This window comes from Ochotona princeps, chromosome 6 (genome assembly GCF_030435755.1).
Source record: "Ochotona princeps isolate mOchPri1 chromosome 6, mOchPri1.hap1, whole genome shotgun sequence".
NCBI lineage: Eukaryota > Metazoa > Chordata > Mammalia > Lagomorpha > Ochotonidae > Ochotona > Ochotona princeps.
The window spans coordinates 53,958,349-53,976,054 of NC_080837.1; the positions used below are offsets into that span (position 1 = coordinate 53,958,349).

General features: G+C 38.5%; 1 protein-coding gene across 4 annotated transcripts in view; it reads left to right on the top strand.

Moving 5' to 3' along the window:
• Positions 1 to 17,706, top strand: part of ARHGAP5 (Rho GTPase activating protein 5) — a 70,003-nt gene that overhangs the window by 30,796 nt on the left and 21,501 nt on the right. For 3 of the 4 annotated variants that reach the window (XM_012926892.2, XM_058666314.1, XM_012926893.2), the window contains one exon: positions 6,958 to 7,105. In XM_012926892.2, the coding sequence (XP_012782346.2) occupies positions 6,958 to 7,105 (148 nt within the window). Of the gene's footprint in view, positions 1 to 6,957; positions 7,106 to 17,706 lie in introns of those variants that run through there. The other variant, XM_058666315.1, reaches the window with a different exon arrangement.

Sequence of the window (17,706 nt, forward strand, 5' to 3'; positions counted from 1 at the left end):
ACTAGTATTTCAGGTTATAAGCAGGGAGCTGGATGGGAAGTGGGCAGCTGGGATACAAACTGGCATCCATATTAAGCCACTAGGCTACTGTGCCGGGCCGAGTGGTTAATTCTTGAAGTGTAGTTCTGATTCATGAGACTATTTAAAAGGATATATTGAGCTCATGCTTGTTTTCACTAATTTAAAAGTAATTTAACAAACGTAAAAAATTTCTGGCTTTCATTTTTCCTTGGTATTTGTTAATGGCATATTGAATATTTAGCAAAACTGTCATAGCACAGATGATTGGTTACTCATTTCTACAGCAGGTTAATTGTAATTGTTAGAATATATTTAGTAAATATGTAGCAAGAATCACATTGGGAGCCTGGAAGCAGAGCCGGATGGAGAGCATGCTTGACTTGCATGATCAACTCTCCTTTCAAAAACTACCTTCCAGTCAGTTTCAGGAACTCTCACCAGATTCATTTCTCAGTCACCATAATCAAATCAATTAAACCATGAACCTTCAATATATGTTAATACTTGGGGTTTTAAACAGCTACATGAATTAGAGAACCACATCATTTCATTTTGAGATAATGTACAATCACATCCTGTTGTAAGAAATGAAGAGCTCTTCTACCCATTTTCCAGTTTCTCACAATGGCATGCCATCTTTTTTTTTTTTTTTTAAGATTTATTTTTATTACAAAGTCAGATATACAGAGAGGAGGAGAGACAGAGAGGAAGATCTTCCATCCGATGATTCACTCCCCAAGTGAGCCTCAACGGGCCGATGCGCGCTGATCCGAAGCCAAGAACCAGGAACCTCTTCCGGGTCTCCCAAGCGGGTACAGTATCCCAATGCATTGGGCCGTCCTCAACTGCTTTGCCAGGCCACAAGCAGGGAGCTGGATGGGAAGTGGAGCTGCCGGGATTAGAACCGGTGCCCATATGGGATCCCGGCGTGTTCAAGGCGAGGACTTTAGCCACTAGGCCACGCCGCCGGGCCCAATGGTATGTCATCTTGCAAAACTATAGTCTAGTATTGCAACCATAATACTGACTTGAACCCACAGAACTTTGATTTCCTTAGTTCTGTTTGTACTCGTGTGTATATGTGTTTATATTCTGTGCTATTTTTCACAGGTAGGTTTGTGTGTCTCCCACCACAGCTAAGATGCAAAATGATTCCATCATTGACAGATAGCTTGTTTTCTTTCAACTGCTTTCACTCTTCCTTATCTGTCCCTATTCTTAACTCCTAGCACTCATTACTCTTTCCCATTTCTGTAATTTTGTCATTTTAAGAAGTGACATACTATAGTTTTAGTGACCTTTAATTGTTAAAATTATAATATAGGTAAAGTTCATATTTTAATTCTTTATAATCTTTCCCCCTTGATCAGATTTTTAAAAGTTAGATAAATGGGTCATTTGGTATATAATTTCCTGGTATTGAATTTCTTGTTGAGAATAATTCCCTTGATATTTAGTCAAATTTTATGTATGAATTTCTTCATTTTTATTTCTGAGCAATATTCCACAGTGTTTTTGTATATCAATTTTTTAATTTGTTAAAGGACATCAGACTGTTTCTACTTTTGCTCTGTCATGAAGATTTAGGAACATTTGAATTAAGTTTTTAGATGGAATCCTCATGTTTCTGGGTTAAATACTGAACAGTGAAACTGCTGACTTGTATGATAATGTGCCATATTTTGTTTTACACAAGAAGCTACTGTTTTCTAGAATGGGTGTATCATTTTGAATTCTTGCCATGAATATATGATGGCTCTACTTTTTTCACATCCTGACCAGTATTTATGATGCAATAACTTTTTCTTTTTAAGATTTATTTTTTTATTATTGGAAAGTCAGATACACAGATGCAGTTGAGCTTTTACTCAACTGTATAGTGGTTCCCATAGAAATGAATAATTCAGTGAATGAACTTGTTTATTTTTATTATTTTGAGGATTGGAGATTTTTAGAGATACCTTCTGTTTTGTGGTTCACTCTGCAAATGGCCCCAACAAAAAGGGTCAGGCCAGGCTGAAGCCAGGAGAAGGGAACTCCATCCCAGTCTCTCACATGAGTGTAGGGAACCAAGTACTTGGGCCAGGAACTGCTGCTTTCCCAGACATGTTAGTAGGAAGCTGAATTGGAAGCAGCACTAGTGGGGCTTGAACTGTGCTCCAGTGCAAGCAGTGGTAATCTGAGTCACCACCTCAGTAACAGTTTATGTATTTATTGACAGAAATCTTTTATGGGGGAAGATTCTTCTGCATGTTATTTATAAAGAGTTATTTAAATATGATGTGTTTACCTCTTATACTCAGATGAGGAGTTAACAGAAAACGTAAAGCTGTGGAATTAGATAAACTAACGTAAGGGTGAAGTACAGCTAAGGAAAGGAAAGCTCTGAACTGAGTTGGGATAAAAGAGGATGAGTTGGTATGAGACTGAAAAGGAACCTCATTGTGAAAAGATTCCTGAGTGGAGACATATGAACCAAAAGAACAAGTATTTAAGGAGTAAACTATATTGCTGAGTGCCCAAGAAGGATGGAAACTGGAGTTTCCTTTTTATTTGTTAGAGTGAAGGTGTTTGATCCCCAAAAGCAGTTTAATGGAATGATAGGAAAAGCTAGGTGGAAATGGGTTAAAGAATGAAAGAGAGCAAAGGTGGTATATGGGAAAAGGTAAAGTGGACTTTGTTCATGAGGGTGTCTAAAATAAAATTGAGTGGGATATCATGGTAGGGTTGGACAGTGTTGATCCTTCACACTTTATCCATATATAATGAAGCTGTTAGCAAAGATACATGAGAAGCATAAACCTATTTAAAAATACCGACCATTCAAAGTCTTAACGAAGGCAGATGAGAGAAGGTTCGGTATTGTAGGCCCCTGCTGGTGCAAAGGGATTTTTGAATTCAAGCTGCAACTGAAGTATAAGGTTATCAGTTTTACTTTAGTGATTGTATCTTTAAAAATAAAGCTGATGAATCACATCCTAAGAAGAATTTGTTATTTAATTTCTGCTATACTTAGATTAACAATATATTTATTTTTTACAGAAATATTTGCACTGAAATGGAGATCAGTGTTTGAGTCTATTAAAATCTTAATTTAAGGTTTTATTTTGGCATATTTGATCCGACAAAGACTTAAGGATATCATTTAAACGTTTGTTGCTCTGTTTCTGTAGATGTTTATCCTTCTGCTGTCATTGCTTAGATGACTGAAGTCTGGGTACTTGGCAGATGAGTTTGTATGTGGTTAAGCTTTTTTGTTTTGAAGACAAGTCTTTTAAAAACAACCTAAATCATTGCTTTTGCCCATCCTTTAGCTTTCAGCTCTTTAAAGTTTCTGTTCCGGTGTTTCTTCGTAGTAGTTATGTTTAGCTTTGTGTGAAGTCAGAGCTGTTTTTAATAGCTGAGCTTGTTTTCATTGATGCTTTCTAGGTTTTGTTTGGTTGGTTGTTTTTAAGATTTATTTATTTGAAAGGCAGTTAGAAAAGGAGAGGCTGACCCAGGCATGGTGCCCTAGTGGCTAAAGTCCTCACCTTGCAGGTGCCGGGATCCCATATGGCCGCCGGTTCTAATCCCGGCAGCCCCAGTTCCCATCCAGCTCCCTGCTTGTGGCTTGGGAAAGCAGTCAAGGATGGTCCAAAGCCTTGGGACGCTGCATTCGTGTGGAAGACCTAGAGGAAGCTCCTGGCTCCTGGTTTCGGATTGGCTCAATTCCAACCATTGCAGATACTTCAGGAGTAAACTAATGAATGGAAGATCTTCCTCTCTGCAAAGAAATACAGTATTATTCATATAATATATATATATATGAATATTTGAAAGGAATCGTAATAAATGGCTACAACAGTGGGCTGGGCCATGTGGAAGCCAGGAATCAGGAACTGCACCCGTGTCTCCCACATAGGTGGCAGGACCGCATGTATTCCACAGATACATTAGTAGCGGACAGCTGGATTGGAAACAGAGCATCTGGGCTTCAAACTGGTGCTCTGTTACAGCATGCCAGCATTTACAGTGACTTTAACCTGTGCCAAGACATGAGCTCCACTACTCTTTCTTTTTGCATTTCAGAGAGCTTAAAAAGCTTTGTGCAACAATTATAATCATCTAGTTTCGGGTTCATGAAATAGATTTTAAATTACATAAATAATTTTGAGTTGGTTTAAGTTTGAAGTAAATTAGCAACATTTGGGCAAGGAGTATCTCAGAATTCTGTGAAAAGTTTTTCCAAAGTAACTGGTTTACAAGAAGTCTATATGATATTAACTATCACAGGCCAGCACTGTGGTAGAGTGTGTTAGCCCACCACCTGCTACAGTGGTATCCCTGTAAGTGTGCCTGTTTGAGTCCACTCTGATTCAGCTCCCTGTTGTTATGTCTGAGAAGGCAGTAGAAGATGGCCTAAGTTCTCGGGCCCCTATCACACGTGTAGGAAGAACTGGAAAAAGCTCCTGGTTCCTGACTTCTACTGTTATGCCACGTAGGGAGTGAACCAGCAGATGAAAGAAGTTTCTGCGTGTCTCCTCTCTCTAACACTGCCGTTAAAAAAAATTAAGAAAAAAGTAGCTGTGTAGAGTTTGTGTTCACAAAAGCTGACATAGATGTGTTTAGTCCAAAACTGATTTTCTGCATAGAATATTCCTTTGCAACAGTGTCATTAATTAGTAAAAAAAAAAAAATTAGCAGATCACGTAGCTGTCTCTTTATCCCCACATGTAAGATGTAAGCTGTTCTGTTAGTAAAGTATTCCTTTAGAGTTGCCAGAAATTCCTTGCTATAAGCTAGTTAGCTTTTTATTGTTGGGTTATTAGTGAATCTTTTTGTAATTGCAAAATTAAATGATTTGCCCTTAAAATTTTATGCACCTTGAGGAATATTTTTGAGTATAAGCCAGAGATCCTATTGTATTACCAAGTCTCACTTCTCCCATTTTAATTAAGTACTCAGGCTGCCCTAATACATGTCAGGCTGTTTCCTTTTCAGTCATATGAAAGTATTGCTGGTTTCTTTTAAAAGGCCAGTGTAATAACAACAAAAATTTCTTGAGTTGATTGGCACTGCTAGGACTAGCTAGTTTACTTTCCTTACGAATTTGTGTTCCTCTGTTGTTAGGGTGAGTTGTTAAGAAGATCTGTCTATTCATCCCCGTTGCTCCTGCTGTAGTCTGGGCATTGTTGTTTTCATTAAGTATAGTCTCTCACCGTTGTGTTCCATCTGTAAACAAATTGGTTTGGCACAGATTTTGGTTTCTAATACAATGATAATGCATTTGTAATTTGCAGTTGCAAAGCTACTTAGTGCTCCTCAGGAAGACTGACTCACTGTACCCATGTTTAAGCTTAGGTTATAGCCTATTCATTTTCATTTTGTTACACATTGGTCTGTTTTGGTGGTGCTGATGGTAGTAGAGAGATTGTTTAAGGAGTAAGGATCCATACAGTTTGAGTTGGATCAGGTCCTTGAGCCAGATCAACCAGTCACCTCATGTATAATCTGTGTCACTACAGAGTGAGAGTAGTGAGGACTTAGGAGTTATATTGTGTCAGTCTGGCAATTTGCTGGGTGGAACAAGGTGAAATTGTATTCAAGATTCCAAAGACTTGGAAGAATCAGGGGATCCATCCAAAGAGACTGTCCCTAAAAGCATAGAAACTAGCCTAGAGGACTTGTTAGTCATTGACACATGCTTGTGTCTCTCTTCCCCTTTTTTCAGGTAACACATGTTTTGGGTTTTGTTCTGTTCGTAAGCCACTAATGATACTTGAGAAATATGAATAGAATTATGACATAGCAGAGAAAATGTCATAACTAGTATTAGACTAAAAAGCAAACAATCATCAGTAAAAGTGCTCTGACATTCTCTGAATTTGTAAAATCTTGCTCTCCTAAATTTCAGAGATGCTCAGCTGAAGATGCACAGTAAAAGCCCGTGGAGATACTTGCTCCATCTTACTCCACAGGAAAAATCAAAATCTCCGTAACAGCTCAGTTCCAGAGAGTATTTCCTTTGATCTTTGAGATACTGCCTTTCTGGTTTAGGACCATTTTATCTCTAATGTCAGATTAAAGAAGTAGAGCCTATTAAGAGGAAGAAATTACAAAACTAGTAGGATGCCACGTTGTTGCAGTTCACAGAGCCAGAAATGAGTTCACTCCCAGCTCAGCACATGTGCAGTCCTGCCCCCGTAGCCCTTGCCTCCTTAAACTAAATGGTACCTAATTCGGCTCTAGGGCCTGGACTGGGATGTGAAATCCACCCTGTTCTGCACCACCCTTCTGGGACCTGTTGCTTTGTCTCTGCTCCTGGTCAAATGAAGCAGACCAGCAGGATGGGCAGTTCTTTGGGTTCACCTCCTGAGCTCCTCCTGGTGAATGCCCCTTCCCACCTTGTTGCTGGTGGAGTTCCGGCTACCAATGGAGTTCAGATCATTGCTTGCTGAATGCTGCTGGAGTATCAATTACTGCAACACCACACCGTTGTGTTGGCTGCTTTCCTGTGTGTATCTGTCTCCAGGACCCTCTCTGCTGTTGTTCTGTCCTCTCCTATTTCCTGGAATGTGCCTCCTTTGCTTCACAGTGGTTAATGTTTCTTCGTCTGTTTAAACATGTCCTTTACCTATTCTGCCATTTTGATTCTAGTTGTATTATATTCTTACAAAAATAGGCATGTATGAAAACCTCATTTGGATCTGTTCCAAAGAATAAATAAAAATAACAGAGCAAATGAGTAAAATAGACCACATTTAAATGGAGTAGGTTATTACTTTCCATCACTGTTGCTGCTTCTAGTGGAATTTAGTGAGTCCCATAATGGTGGATGTTAGGTTGGATATGTCCTTAAATATTCCTTTTGATTCATAATGTGTTTTTACATCATTTTATCCTTTTGTTCTGAACAATATTATTATATAGTTCTAACTTCCATGTGTTTTCTTACAGCAGAAAAAGAAAACTAAGAACTTCAATCCACCAACACGTAGAAACTGGGAAAGTAATTACTTTGGGATGCCCCTCCAGGATCTGGTTACAGCTGAGAAGCCTATACCACTATTTGTTGAAAAGTGTGTGGAATTTATTGAAGATACAGGTAGGATAGAGTATTAATGCAGATACTTTATTTATGGTTTCACTTTTGCTAGGCCAACAGTTTGTCAAATGTTTGCAATTGGTTAAAACTAAATTTTGAAAGAGATATAGTAAGCTTAGCCATTGTAAAGATTGTTATCACTGTTTAATCTGATTGATACTTGAGTAAAGTTTTCATGTTGACTAGTGGGAAATATGCGTTTGTTGAACTTTTTAACCTTACAAATGGCCAGGCTGAGTGCTAAAGAGGTAACTCCTGTTCCACAGTTTGAAATAGCTTGATTATTTTATTTATGATTTGAGTCAGTATTTTTACAATTTTCAGTGTTTTTAAATCCAGAGCTATTTATAGTACTTATTTATACACACATTTTGCTTTTAAAACTTGCAGTACTAGTTATACATGTATGAAAATCATTTTGTTCTATGAAAGTACTTCTTAAAGTTATGGAAATAACGAGATTAAGAAATGTCTGTTCTGATGTAGCAAAGTATGCAAATCCATGCAGTTTTCCATGAACTTTTAAAGCATTTTTATAGTTGCAGTGGCCATTATTATCCAGTTATAACTTGACATTTCGGTGGTTCAAGTTGTATTTTTAAAGAATGTATAGAACCTTGCTGTTTTAAAACATTTAAGTTTGTAAGTTTAGTTTGTTGTAAAATGTTAAAACCAGAAGTCAGATCAGTGAGAAGTTGGGCAATAGAGGCCAATTTTGAGTATATTCAAAATGTTCACAATTATAAATGGAGCTTTGAAAACATGAGCAAAGTTAGTTATAGCTGTACTTTTTCTTAATGATGCCATCTGATATTCAAGCATTGTTTGGATAAGAGAATTTTGATACCCATATGCCTGCTTATTTTTGCTTATGTAAGTTTTACTATTGAGTCTGATTATTTACTATTATTTACTATTGAGTCTAGTTCTTGACATGGAGTTGTCCAGGGAAGAATGTTAACTTTGAAGAGTTAGGATGTCAAAATACCATATATATTAGTATTATAGTTGTAATTGTGTGTGTCTTTCCAGTCTACATTTATACTACCTGTATTTGGTTATGTATTTAATGTTTTTTATTCAAGAAATTATTGAGACATATTTATTAGCAGTTTTTCCAATATTCATATTTGTAAGTTTAACATCAGAAATTCCAAGGTTCTTATATACCTCCCTACTTTGAATGTAAAGAGTTCTCTTTTTTAATATTTATTTTTATTGATTTATTTTTATTGCAAAGTCAGATATACAGAAAAAAGTAGAGACAGAGAGAAAGATCTTCTGTCCATTGATTCATTCCATAAGTGACCACAGTGGCTGGAACTGAGCCAATCCAAAGCCAGAAGCCAGGAGCCTCTTCCAGATCTCCCATGCAGATGCAGGGTCCCAAGGCTGAGCTGTCCTTGACTGCTTTCCCAGGCCACAAGCAGGGAGCTATGTGGGAAGCAGGGCCGCCAGGATTAGAACCAGCACACATATGGGATCTTTGCTCGTGCAAGGTGAGAACTTTAGCTTCTAGGGCCCTAAAAAATTCTTCAAAAAAATTTTTTTTAATTCAGGCCCAGCAACATGATATAGAAGGCTAAACCTCCCACTTAAGTGCTGGCATTCCATATGGGTTCCTGTCCCAGCTCAGTTTCTAATCCAAATCACTGCCAATGGCCTTGAAAGCAGCAAAAGATGGGTCAGGGCCTCTGCAGCAATGTGAGAGTCCCAGAATAAGCTCCCAGCTTCAGATAGCTCAGTTCTGGCTGCTAATGGCCATTTGGGGAGTAGCCAGTGGATAGATCTTTGTTGCTCCTTCTCTGTATAATTCTGTATTTGAAATAAAATCGTATGTATACATATATATACATATATATATGATTTTATTTTGTATACATGTGTGTGTGTATATATATATATATATATGCTACAGTTTTACAGAAAGACAGGGAGAGACAGAGAGGGAACGAGTCCGTCTGGTTCACTCTGCAAAAGGACACTGTGGCTGGGGCTTGGCCAGGCTAAAGGCAGGAGCAAGAAGCTTCTTCCTGGTCTCCCATGAAAATGGCAGAGACCCAAGTATTTGGGTCCTCTTCCACTGCTTTCCTAGATGCATTGGCAGGAAGTGAGATCAGAAGTAAAACATCCCATATAGGATGCTTGCATTGTAGGCAGAGACTTTACCCACTAGTCACAATGTTGGTTCCTGAAATATTCATTTCTTCAATTTTTTTTAATTATTTGAAGAAAATGCCTGTGTTTCAAGTGTAAGATAATCATGTAATCCTAGCCCAAACTTTCTGAAAACTTATCCCTTTATCTATTTGAAAAACATAGTAACAGTGGGAGTCAGAGAGAGAGAGAGAAAGAAAGAAAGATTGTCCATCCACTGGTTCCCTCTCTAAATGGCTGCAGCAGCCAGATCTGGCTCAGACCAAAACTAGAAGCCCAGAATGCCATCCAGGTCTCCTGTATTGATGACTAGGAGGCCAAGTACTTGGGCCGTTTTGTGTTGCTTTCCTAGGAGCATTAGAGAAAACTGGATCAGAAGCAAAGCGTTGGGGACTCAAATTGGCACTTGAATATGGGATACTCTGTCAGAGCAGCTGCCTAATCTGTGCAATGCTAGTCCCTTTAGCCCAGTGCTTAACACAGCTTCATTAGTTCAGACCAGTAGATATTTTGTGTGTGCTTTGTAGAAATACGAAAGTTCTATATGACCACAAGAATGGAATAATTGTTGTTATTATAGTGTATTGCTTCCCTCCTCAAAACACCTTTTTGAATGTATAGTAATTGTACAGCTATATAATGTGTTACATTTAAATGCATGTATATGATGCATGTGTAATAGAGTAACTGGTATGTCTGTCACTTAGATATAATTTCTCTTCGGAGCATTCAAAACCTCTCTACTAGATATCTTTAACTATTTCAGTTAATTATTGTTTACCCGTCGTTTCCTTGCTATGCTGTAGAATATTAAATCATTTCTTCTATCCAGTTGTATCACCATACCCATTAAACACTCTCTCTGTATCCATTTCTCCAGCATATCCTCCTTATATTCTCTTAATCAGTGTTCTATATCTACTTTGAAATGGGTGTCTTCGTGAAAACATGTAGTTATTTTTCCATGCTTGACTTGCTAAATATAATGTCCTCCAGTTCCATCTAAATAGCTACCAATGATGGAATTCATTTTTGTTTGTGGAAACTGTATTGAATATGTATACACCACATTTTCTTTTCTTTTGTCTGTTAATGGGCACTAGGCTGAGTGAAAATGATGATGTTGATTTACATTCCCACCAATGGTGAATAAGTTGCACTTTCACTATATATTCACCAGCATTTGTTACGTTTTGTGTTTTTGATAATAGCTATTCTAAAAGGAGTGAAAAGATACTTGCGGTTCATAACATACCTTTGACAGTGACGTTAAACAGTTTCTATATTCTTGTTGACCATTGTATGTTTTAAAATAACTGTTCTCATTTGTTCATTTACAATTTTTTCCTTTTTTTTTGGTATCTTATTATACAAGAATTCTATAAATCCCTTGTTGGATGAACAATTTCCAGATACTTGCTATAGCTCTGTAGGTTATATCTTTACTTGATGGGTGATTTCTTTGCTGTAAAGAAGTACTACAGTTAGTATAATCCCATTTGTCCATTTTTTGCTTTTTATTATGTGTTCTTTGATGATCATATTATAAGAAAGATTTGCCCAGAACAATGTCGTGAAGCCTTTCCTTCTTTCTTCTTCTAGATGCTTCATGATTTCAGCTGTTAAGTCTTTGACCCATTTTATATTGATTTGTGTATAGCTGTGAGTCTGCTTTCACTGTTTTGCATGTGGATGTTCAGCTTTCCCAGCTCCATTCTGTCTCCAGTGTGTATACTTAGTATCTTCGATCAAAATGGGTTGATTGTGGATAACATTTATTTCCTTCTGAATTCTTTGTTGTTTTCTGTTAGTTTGTGTCTTTCCTAATGATATGCCCCTGACTTGCTGTTTTGGTTATTATTTTTGTTGTATTTTGAAGTCAGATATTTTGACGCCTTCAGCTTTTCTGTTTTCTGAGAATTTAAGATCACTTGTAGTTTCACACAAATTTTAGGAATTTAAAAATTTTTTTTGGAGAATATCATTGTGGTTTTAATAGGAATAATGTTGAATGTGTAGTTAGCTTTGGATAGTAGAGACATGTTTGCTATATTTTTATTTATTTTTTAATACTATTTATTTTATAATATTTACATAGCTAATTAGGGTAGGAAGGGTCGAAGATTGGGGAAAGTGGCTGAGACCATCATTTCCAAACTTTCTCTTTCCTATTTCTGTATCTGGGAGAAGAGAAGAGACAAGGGGAGAAGCCACACCCAGCCCCACAACTGCCTTCAGGACCTGGGGATGGGGAGTGGCCAGTTGATGTCATCCCAGGGTCCCTGATGTGGAGCATGCTTTGAGGGCTGTACCCAGGCAGTTTCAGTAGTTCTGAAATGCTTTCGATCCTGCCACTCCATGGAGGAAATCCTTCCAATGTCCGTTGGCTGACATAGCCAACCTTTAAGAGTTTCCATTCACCCAAATATTTGCTATCAATGCATGGCTGGGTTAGTTTACCGATTTGTTCTGCTTTTCCTCTGCTGTGGTACCAGATATCTTCTGCAGGCCCAAAAGGACTTCATATTCTCCATGTGCATGTGGGAGTATGCCATCTACTGCTCCACCTAAGCCACTGGGGAGGCCTAGTTTTGACACATGCACTCCATTGTCAGTCCCCAGATGCTGTAATTCTCCCCATGGTTGGATTTCTGAGTCCATCAGTTCAGTTGGGGGTCCCCAAAGAAACCTCATCTGATGTGATCCCAGACCTGACTTGTGTGTGCTTGCCAATACAGGATCTGGCTTAGTCTGTCACACGGCATCAGCCTATGCACACACTGGTAACTGCAACTATTGGGACAGTTCTGTCTCTAGCCCCATGTCTTACTTAAACAGTTGATGCTGCAGCCCAGCTCAGCCCTGCCCACAATACCCTTGACCCTCACACCAGTGGGAGCTGCAGCCCAGTCAGAGCGACCCTCCTCCAGGCTTGTCCCCAGCCCTGGTTCCTGTGCTTGCCAATATGTGCAGTTGACTGGTCTAGTCGTCCCACATCCCATTTAGTTCTCATACATAACAATGGGCATCAAAGCCTAGATCAGCCCAACCAACCCCACTATCCAGGCCACACTCATGCAGTGGGTGCCACTGCCTCTCTAGTCATGCCTGCCTTTAGCCCTGGTTCTCAGGCTCAGCAGTGGGAGTTGCAGCCCATCAAAGAGGTACTCACAGTTTCCCTACTGTACCCACTCCCAGTCCCTGCCTTGGATCTTGTACCCTCCAGGTAGTTTCTCAGTCTAGCTTGGCAGGGTTTGCTCCCAGTCCCAGCACCTGCCAGCAGATGCTGCTATAAAGTCCAACCAGCCTACACTTAACTCTGGCTCATGTATGCGTGAGTAGATACAATCAGTTAGCCCAGCCTGGCTCTCCCCCTAACCTGGTTCTCATGCAGGCCAGCAGGTGTTGTAGCTCTGCCTAGCCTGGTCTGCCCTTTGTCCCAGTTCTCATGCTCAGCAGGGGAAGTAGTGGCCCAGTATGGGAACCCCCACAACCCCCCTACCAAATCCACACACCCCCTACCCCAGGACTTGCTTGTGCTGGAGGGTTCTGTGGCTAAGACTGACATGGCCTGCTTTACCTAGGTATTTGCCAGCAGGTGCTGTAGTCTGGCCCTGGCTTGTCTGCCCCTGGTTCCAGCTTGTGCTATTGGGTGTTACAGCCTAGTCCAACCCATCCAGTCCCCAATCCCAGCCCTAATGTGAACTGGCTGATGTTGCGGTTTGGCCTGGTCTGGCCTGCAGCCCGTCCTGGTTCACAGATCTTCCAGTGGATGTTACGAACTAGCTCAGCCTGGCCTGCTCCAGACTTGACCCCCGCGTGCGCCAGCAGGTACCATAACCTGGCCTGGTTTGGGCTGTCCCAGCCTTGGTTCTTGCGCTCACCTGCAGGGACTGCACCCTGACAAAGGAATCCTCCAAGCTCCTCTATCAGGTCTCTTCCCAGTGGCCCGTTTTGATTATACCAAAAGAGTTTAGTAACTATAGTCAGTATAACCACTACCAAACACATCTAGTCTTTGATCATTTGATTGTTAAATGTATTTTTAGCTGTTCAGATTTTTTTGGCACTGTTCCATATTGAGCTGAGAAGATAGTCTGATACTCCTATTTGAGGAGAGTTTTTAATCTGAAATATATACTGATTTTGTCACATGTTTCTGATTTTATTAAGGAGAACATATTGTTTATAATGGTGTAATTCATTTTCAGATACAACCTTCCATTTCTCAGCCACACACCACTTGGCAAGAGTTTTTATCCTTTTCTTATGTATTAGTTGATTTACTAAAATGTTAAACATTTCTGTATTCTGAAGGATATTGTGTAGTTACTTGAAATGTCTCTGGTTAGCAGAATAAAGCTAGTATCTTACATTAAGTTCATTTTTCTAAGAGTTTTTGCAGAATTGCTAGTATTTCTTCCCTAAATTTTGGTAGAATTCAGTAAAGAAACTGGACTGGAACTTTGTTGAGGTTTTAAACTATAAAATATTTGAATAGATGATTCAAAGATTACAAATTTGTTCTTGAGTAAGCATTGGTTGTATCTTTTGAGAAGTGCTATTTCATCTAAATTAGCGTACACTTAGAAAATTCCTGATTATCTTTTTAATGTCTATAACTTCCATACTGATAACTTTATTTCCTAATAATAGTAAACTGCATTCCATTGTTGCCATTACAGTTTTATCAATTTTAGTAATAATTTCAGAGAACCAGTGTTTGCTTCTATTGATTTTTTTCCTTTGATTGTTTTTTAATTCATTGAGTTCTACATTTTGTTTCCTTGTTACTGCTTTTGTGTTTCTAGAAGCCCGGTCATTGATTTAAAGCAATCTTCTGTGTTTAAAGTTTCATTTTTTCCTTTAAGCCTTGTTATAGCTTCATTTCACAGATAGTGATACGTTGTATTCCATTTTTAAATTTTTAAGTTATTTTTTAATAGTTTATTTTAATGTTGTTTGAAAGGCATAGAAAGCTCCTATCAATTTGTTTATTCAACAAATGCCAACAACAGCCTTGCCTGGCCAAATTAAAATCAGAGCCCAGAACTCAATCCAAGTATTCACGCTATTTACAGGTACCAGTTGTTCCAACTGTTACTCCTGGGTTGTACATTAGCAGAAAGCTGGAATCAGAGGGGGAGCCCAGACCCAAAGCAGACACTTCACTATTGGATGCAGTTGCCCGAAGGACTTAACTGCTGTGCCATGTTCTTGCCTCTGTTGGGTTCCATTTTCATCCAACTAGAATATTTTGCAATGTGTCCCCTTTGATTTATTTAATTTGTGGATTGTTCGACCTCTAAATATTTTATTAATTTCCCACTTAACCTTTGTTACTAATTTCTAATTTAATTCTGTTACTATTGGAAAGCATTTTAATCTGTTTGATTTCCATTTATTGAGATTTGTGTTATAGCCCAGAATGTGCTTTATTTTGAAGGATGTTCATTGTACCTTAAACAAAATGTTTACCATCCTATTGTGAAGGGTTCTGCAAGTCTTAGTTCAAATTCTTTGGAGAATATCATGTCTTAGAGATTCTTACTGTTTTTTCGTTCAGTTATTTCATTATGTAAGCAGTACTATCAAAATCTACAGTTGTACTTGTAGATTTGTGTATTTCTCCTTTCAGTTCCAGATGTCACTTTGTATTTTGGAGTCATTTAAATTTCATAAAAATTATCTTTATTTCTAATGTGAATTTACAGTCTACTTCAGTAAAGAGTTTATTTAAATCAGGGACTGGTATGTGTTACAGCAGTTAACTCACTATTTGCGAGTGAATGCATCTGTATCCGTGTCTGGTTTAGTCGAGGCTGCCTTGCTTCCATTTCATCTTCCTGCAGGTGATTGGATCCTTGTTGCCTGCATGGGAGAACCAGGAGAACCCATAGTGAGTTCTGTGCTGCTGGTTTCAGCCTAACCCAGCACTTGGTGTGGTAGGTGTCTGGAGACTAAACAACAGCTGTCCAATCCGTTTCTGTCACTCTTCAGTTATAAAATTTGTTTTAGAAAGCTACATCTCACTTTAAAAAGTGTTTAGGCTGTTAGCTTTGAATGTAATTATGAATATGAATGTTTTAAACCTGCCATCATGTTTTTCTTTACCACATGTAATTTCCCTTTTCTTTCCTTCCTTTTTTTTAAGTTTACCAAAGTGTGTTTACATCATAACAGCTTTATAACTATTTCCAATACAAAATAAACTGAGACTATATTAATCTTTACATTTTCACCTCGATGGCATACATATATACTGAAAATATCCAGATTATTGTCTGGCTCATTCTTGAAAAGATACATAACAAATACACAAGCCAAGTACAACTTCCTTACCCACTTGAGACAGATTCTGTTGTCATAGAACAGTGATACAGAGCCATGAGTTTTTTAAAAATTGTAATGTATTTACAAAGCGAGAAAGTTACAGATATATATGGGTCATGTTTGGGAACAGCGTGGTCAGTTGGGAGGGAAAAGATGGGAGAGAAGTAAATGTTTGCCTTCCAGATTGTGTCTGCAGAAAGAGAAAGATCACCCCTGTACTATGTCAGTTGTCTTGACATTTTTTGTATGATCTTGGGAAGGGGGTTGATCCATGATACAAGCCCAGCTCCTTGGTGAGGGAAAGTACTTTCTGGAGGAGGGGTCATTAATTAATAGGTAGACAGGTGGCACTTACAAAGATGGGGGCAAGGGTTGTGTCTTCTATTCTAACTCATGATCCTACTCTACCTACTTGTCCTGTTTGATTCCCTGCTGAGAGATTTCTCACTGTTGATCTGAGGGTTGCTGGAAGGTGCAGATCCCTTTCTGTGGTCTGTAGTTATTTCGTACCAATTGCTGGCTTTAGGGTTTGCTTATCCTGGGTTTGGAACTCTGTATGTCATCTAATGAATCCCTTTCTTGAGCCAGAGTTGTTCTATTCAGTGCCAGTGGCTATGTCCCCCTCATCATCATCACTCTAAGATATTGTTGGCTTCTTTGCACAGGAGTCAACAGCATAAGTGGCCTAATGAGGCAATGTGTGCACTGAAGCCAGACCACACACTCATGAGTTCTGGTCCAAGGCCAACATGAGATGAAAGTATGGGCAACTTACCAAATCCGAAGCCATTGAGAAGTCTACTGTTACTCTCATCTGTTCTTAATATGATCTGTTCTTTCTCCCTCAACCCATAACTGCTTGTCTAAGATTATTCTCTCTGGTTTTCAGCAATTTCATTTAAAATAATAGAAATAAAATAATTTTAATAATCTTGGAAAGTATGTGCATTTTTAATACTCTGCTTGAGGTTCTGAGCTTCTGGTTTCTAATTTTTAGATTTGGAAAATTTAGGGCTTTTAGTTCTTGGAGCACTTTTTCCTGTTCTCTAACTTGCCGTTTCCTACTCCTCTGCTTTGGTTCCCCATTATGCCTTTGTCAGACCTCTTAGAATTGTTGCACAGCTGAGTCTTTATTTACTTACTTTAAGATGTATTCATTTTTATTGGAGAGACAGATTTACAGAGAGCCTGAAAGACAGATCCTCTGGTTTGCTCCCCAAATGGCTACAACATCTGGAGCTGAACTGATCCAAAGCCAGGATCCAGGAACCTCTTCTGGGTCTCCCACACAGGTTAAGGGCCCCAAGGATTTGGGCCATTTTCCACTGAATTTCCAGGCCATAAGTAGGGAGCTGGATGGAAGTGGAGTAACCTAGACATGAACAGGCACCATATGAGACACTGGCACTTGGAGATGGAGGATTCCAATTGAGCTCTGGCGCAGGTCCTGCAGTTTTTTTTTTTTAAGTATTTATGTATTTTATTTTGATTAGACTATATCTGTATGACTGTATCTTCACTGATTTGTTTTCTGTATGATAAAATACAAAAATTCCATTTGCATCCTTATCTGGCTTTCATTTCTGTATACATTAACATTTTCATACATATATATATTTAGATGTGTTTGTAACAGTTGTTTTAGATCTTGATTTTTTTCATAAATGTTTAGTACATCTTTCTGTTCTGATTATGGGTGATTTTTTTTTACTTCAGAGTTTTCATATCAGACATTTTGAATTTGACATTGTTGGTCCGTTTTCTGGTTTTCTTGTGAAGAATGTTAGATTTATTTTGTCAGATATAAAACATTGTGAATTAGCCTGATCCTTTTGGGCTTTTCAGCCAGAGACTCCAGGGACTTGTGCATGTGCCTAAGGCTGTTTCTCTGTGCACCTCACTATTTGCCCATAATACTTTTATTTTGTTGCATTTTATTTCTGTCTGTCTCAAACAATGGAAGACTTGGGTTTTGTTTAATAAATAAGCCTTACATTGTTTGGTATAATGTGATCTTGTTTCTTTCATTCAACTGACATTTCAGGATAAATCTTACTTGGTTGTGGACTTGATTTGCTAGTGTTCTGTGGATGGTTTTAGCATCTATATTT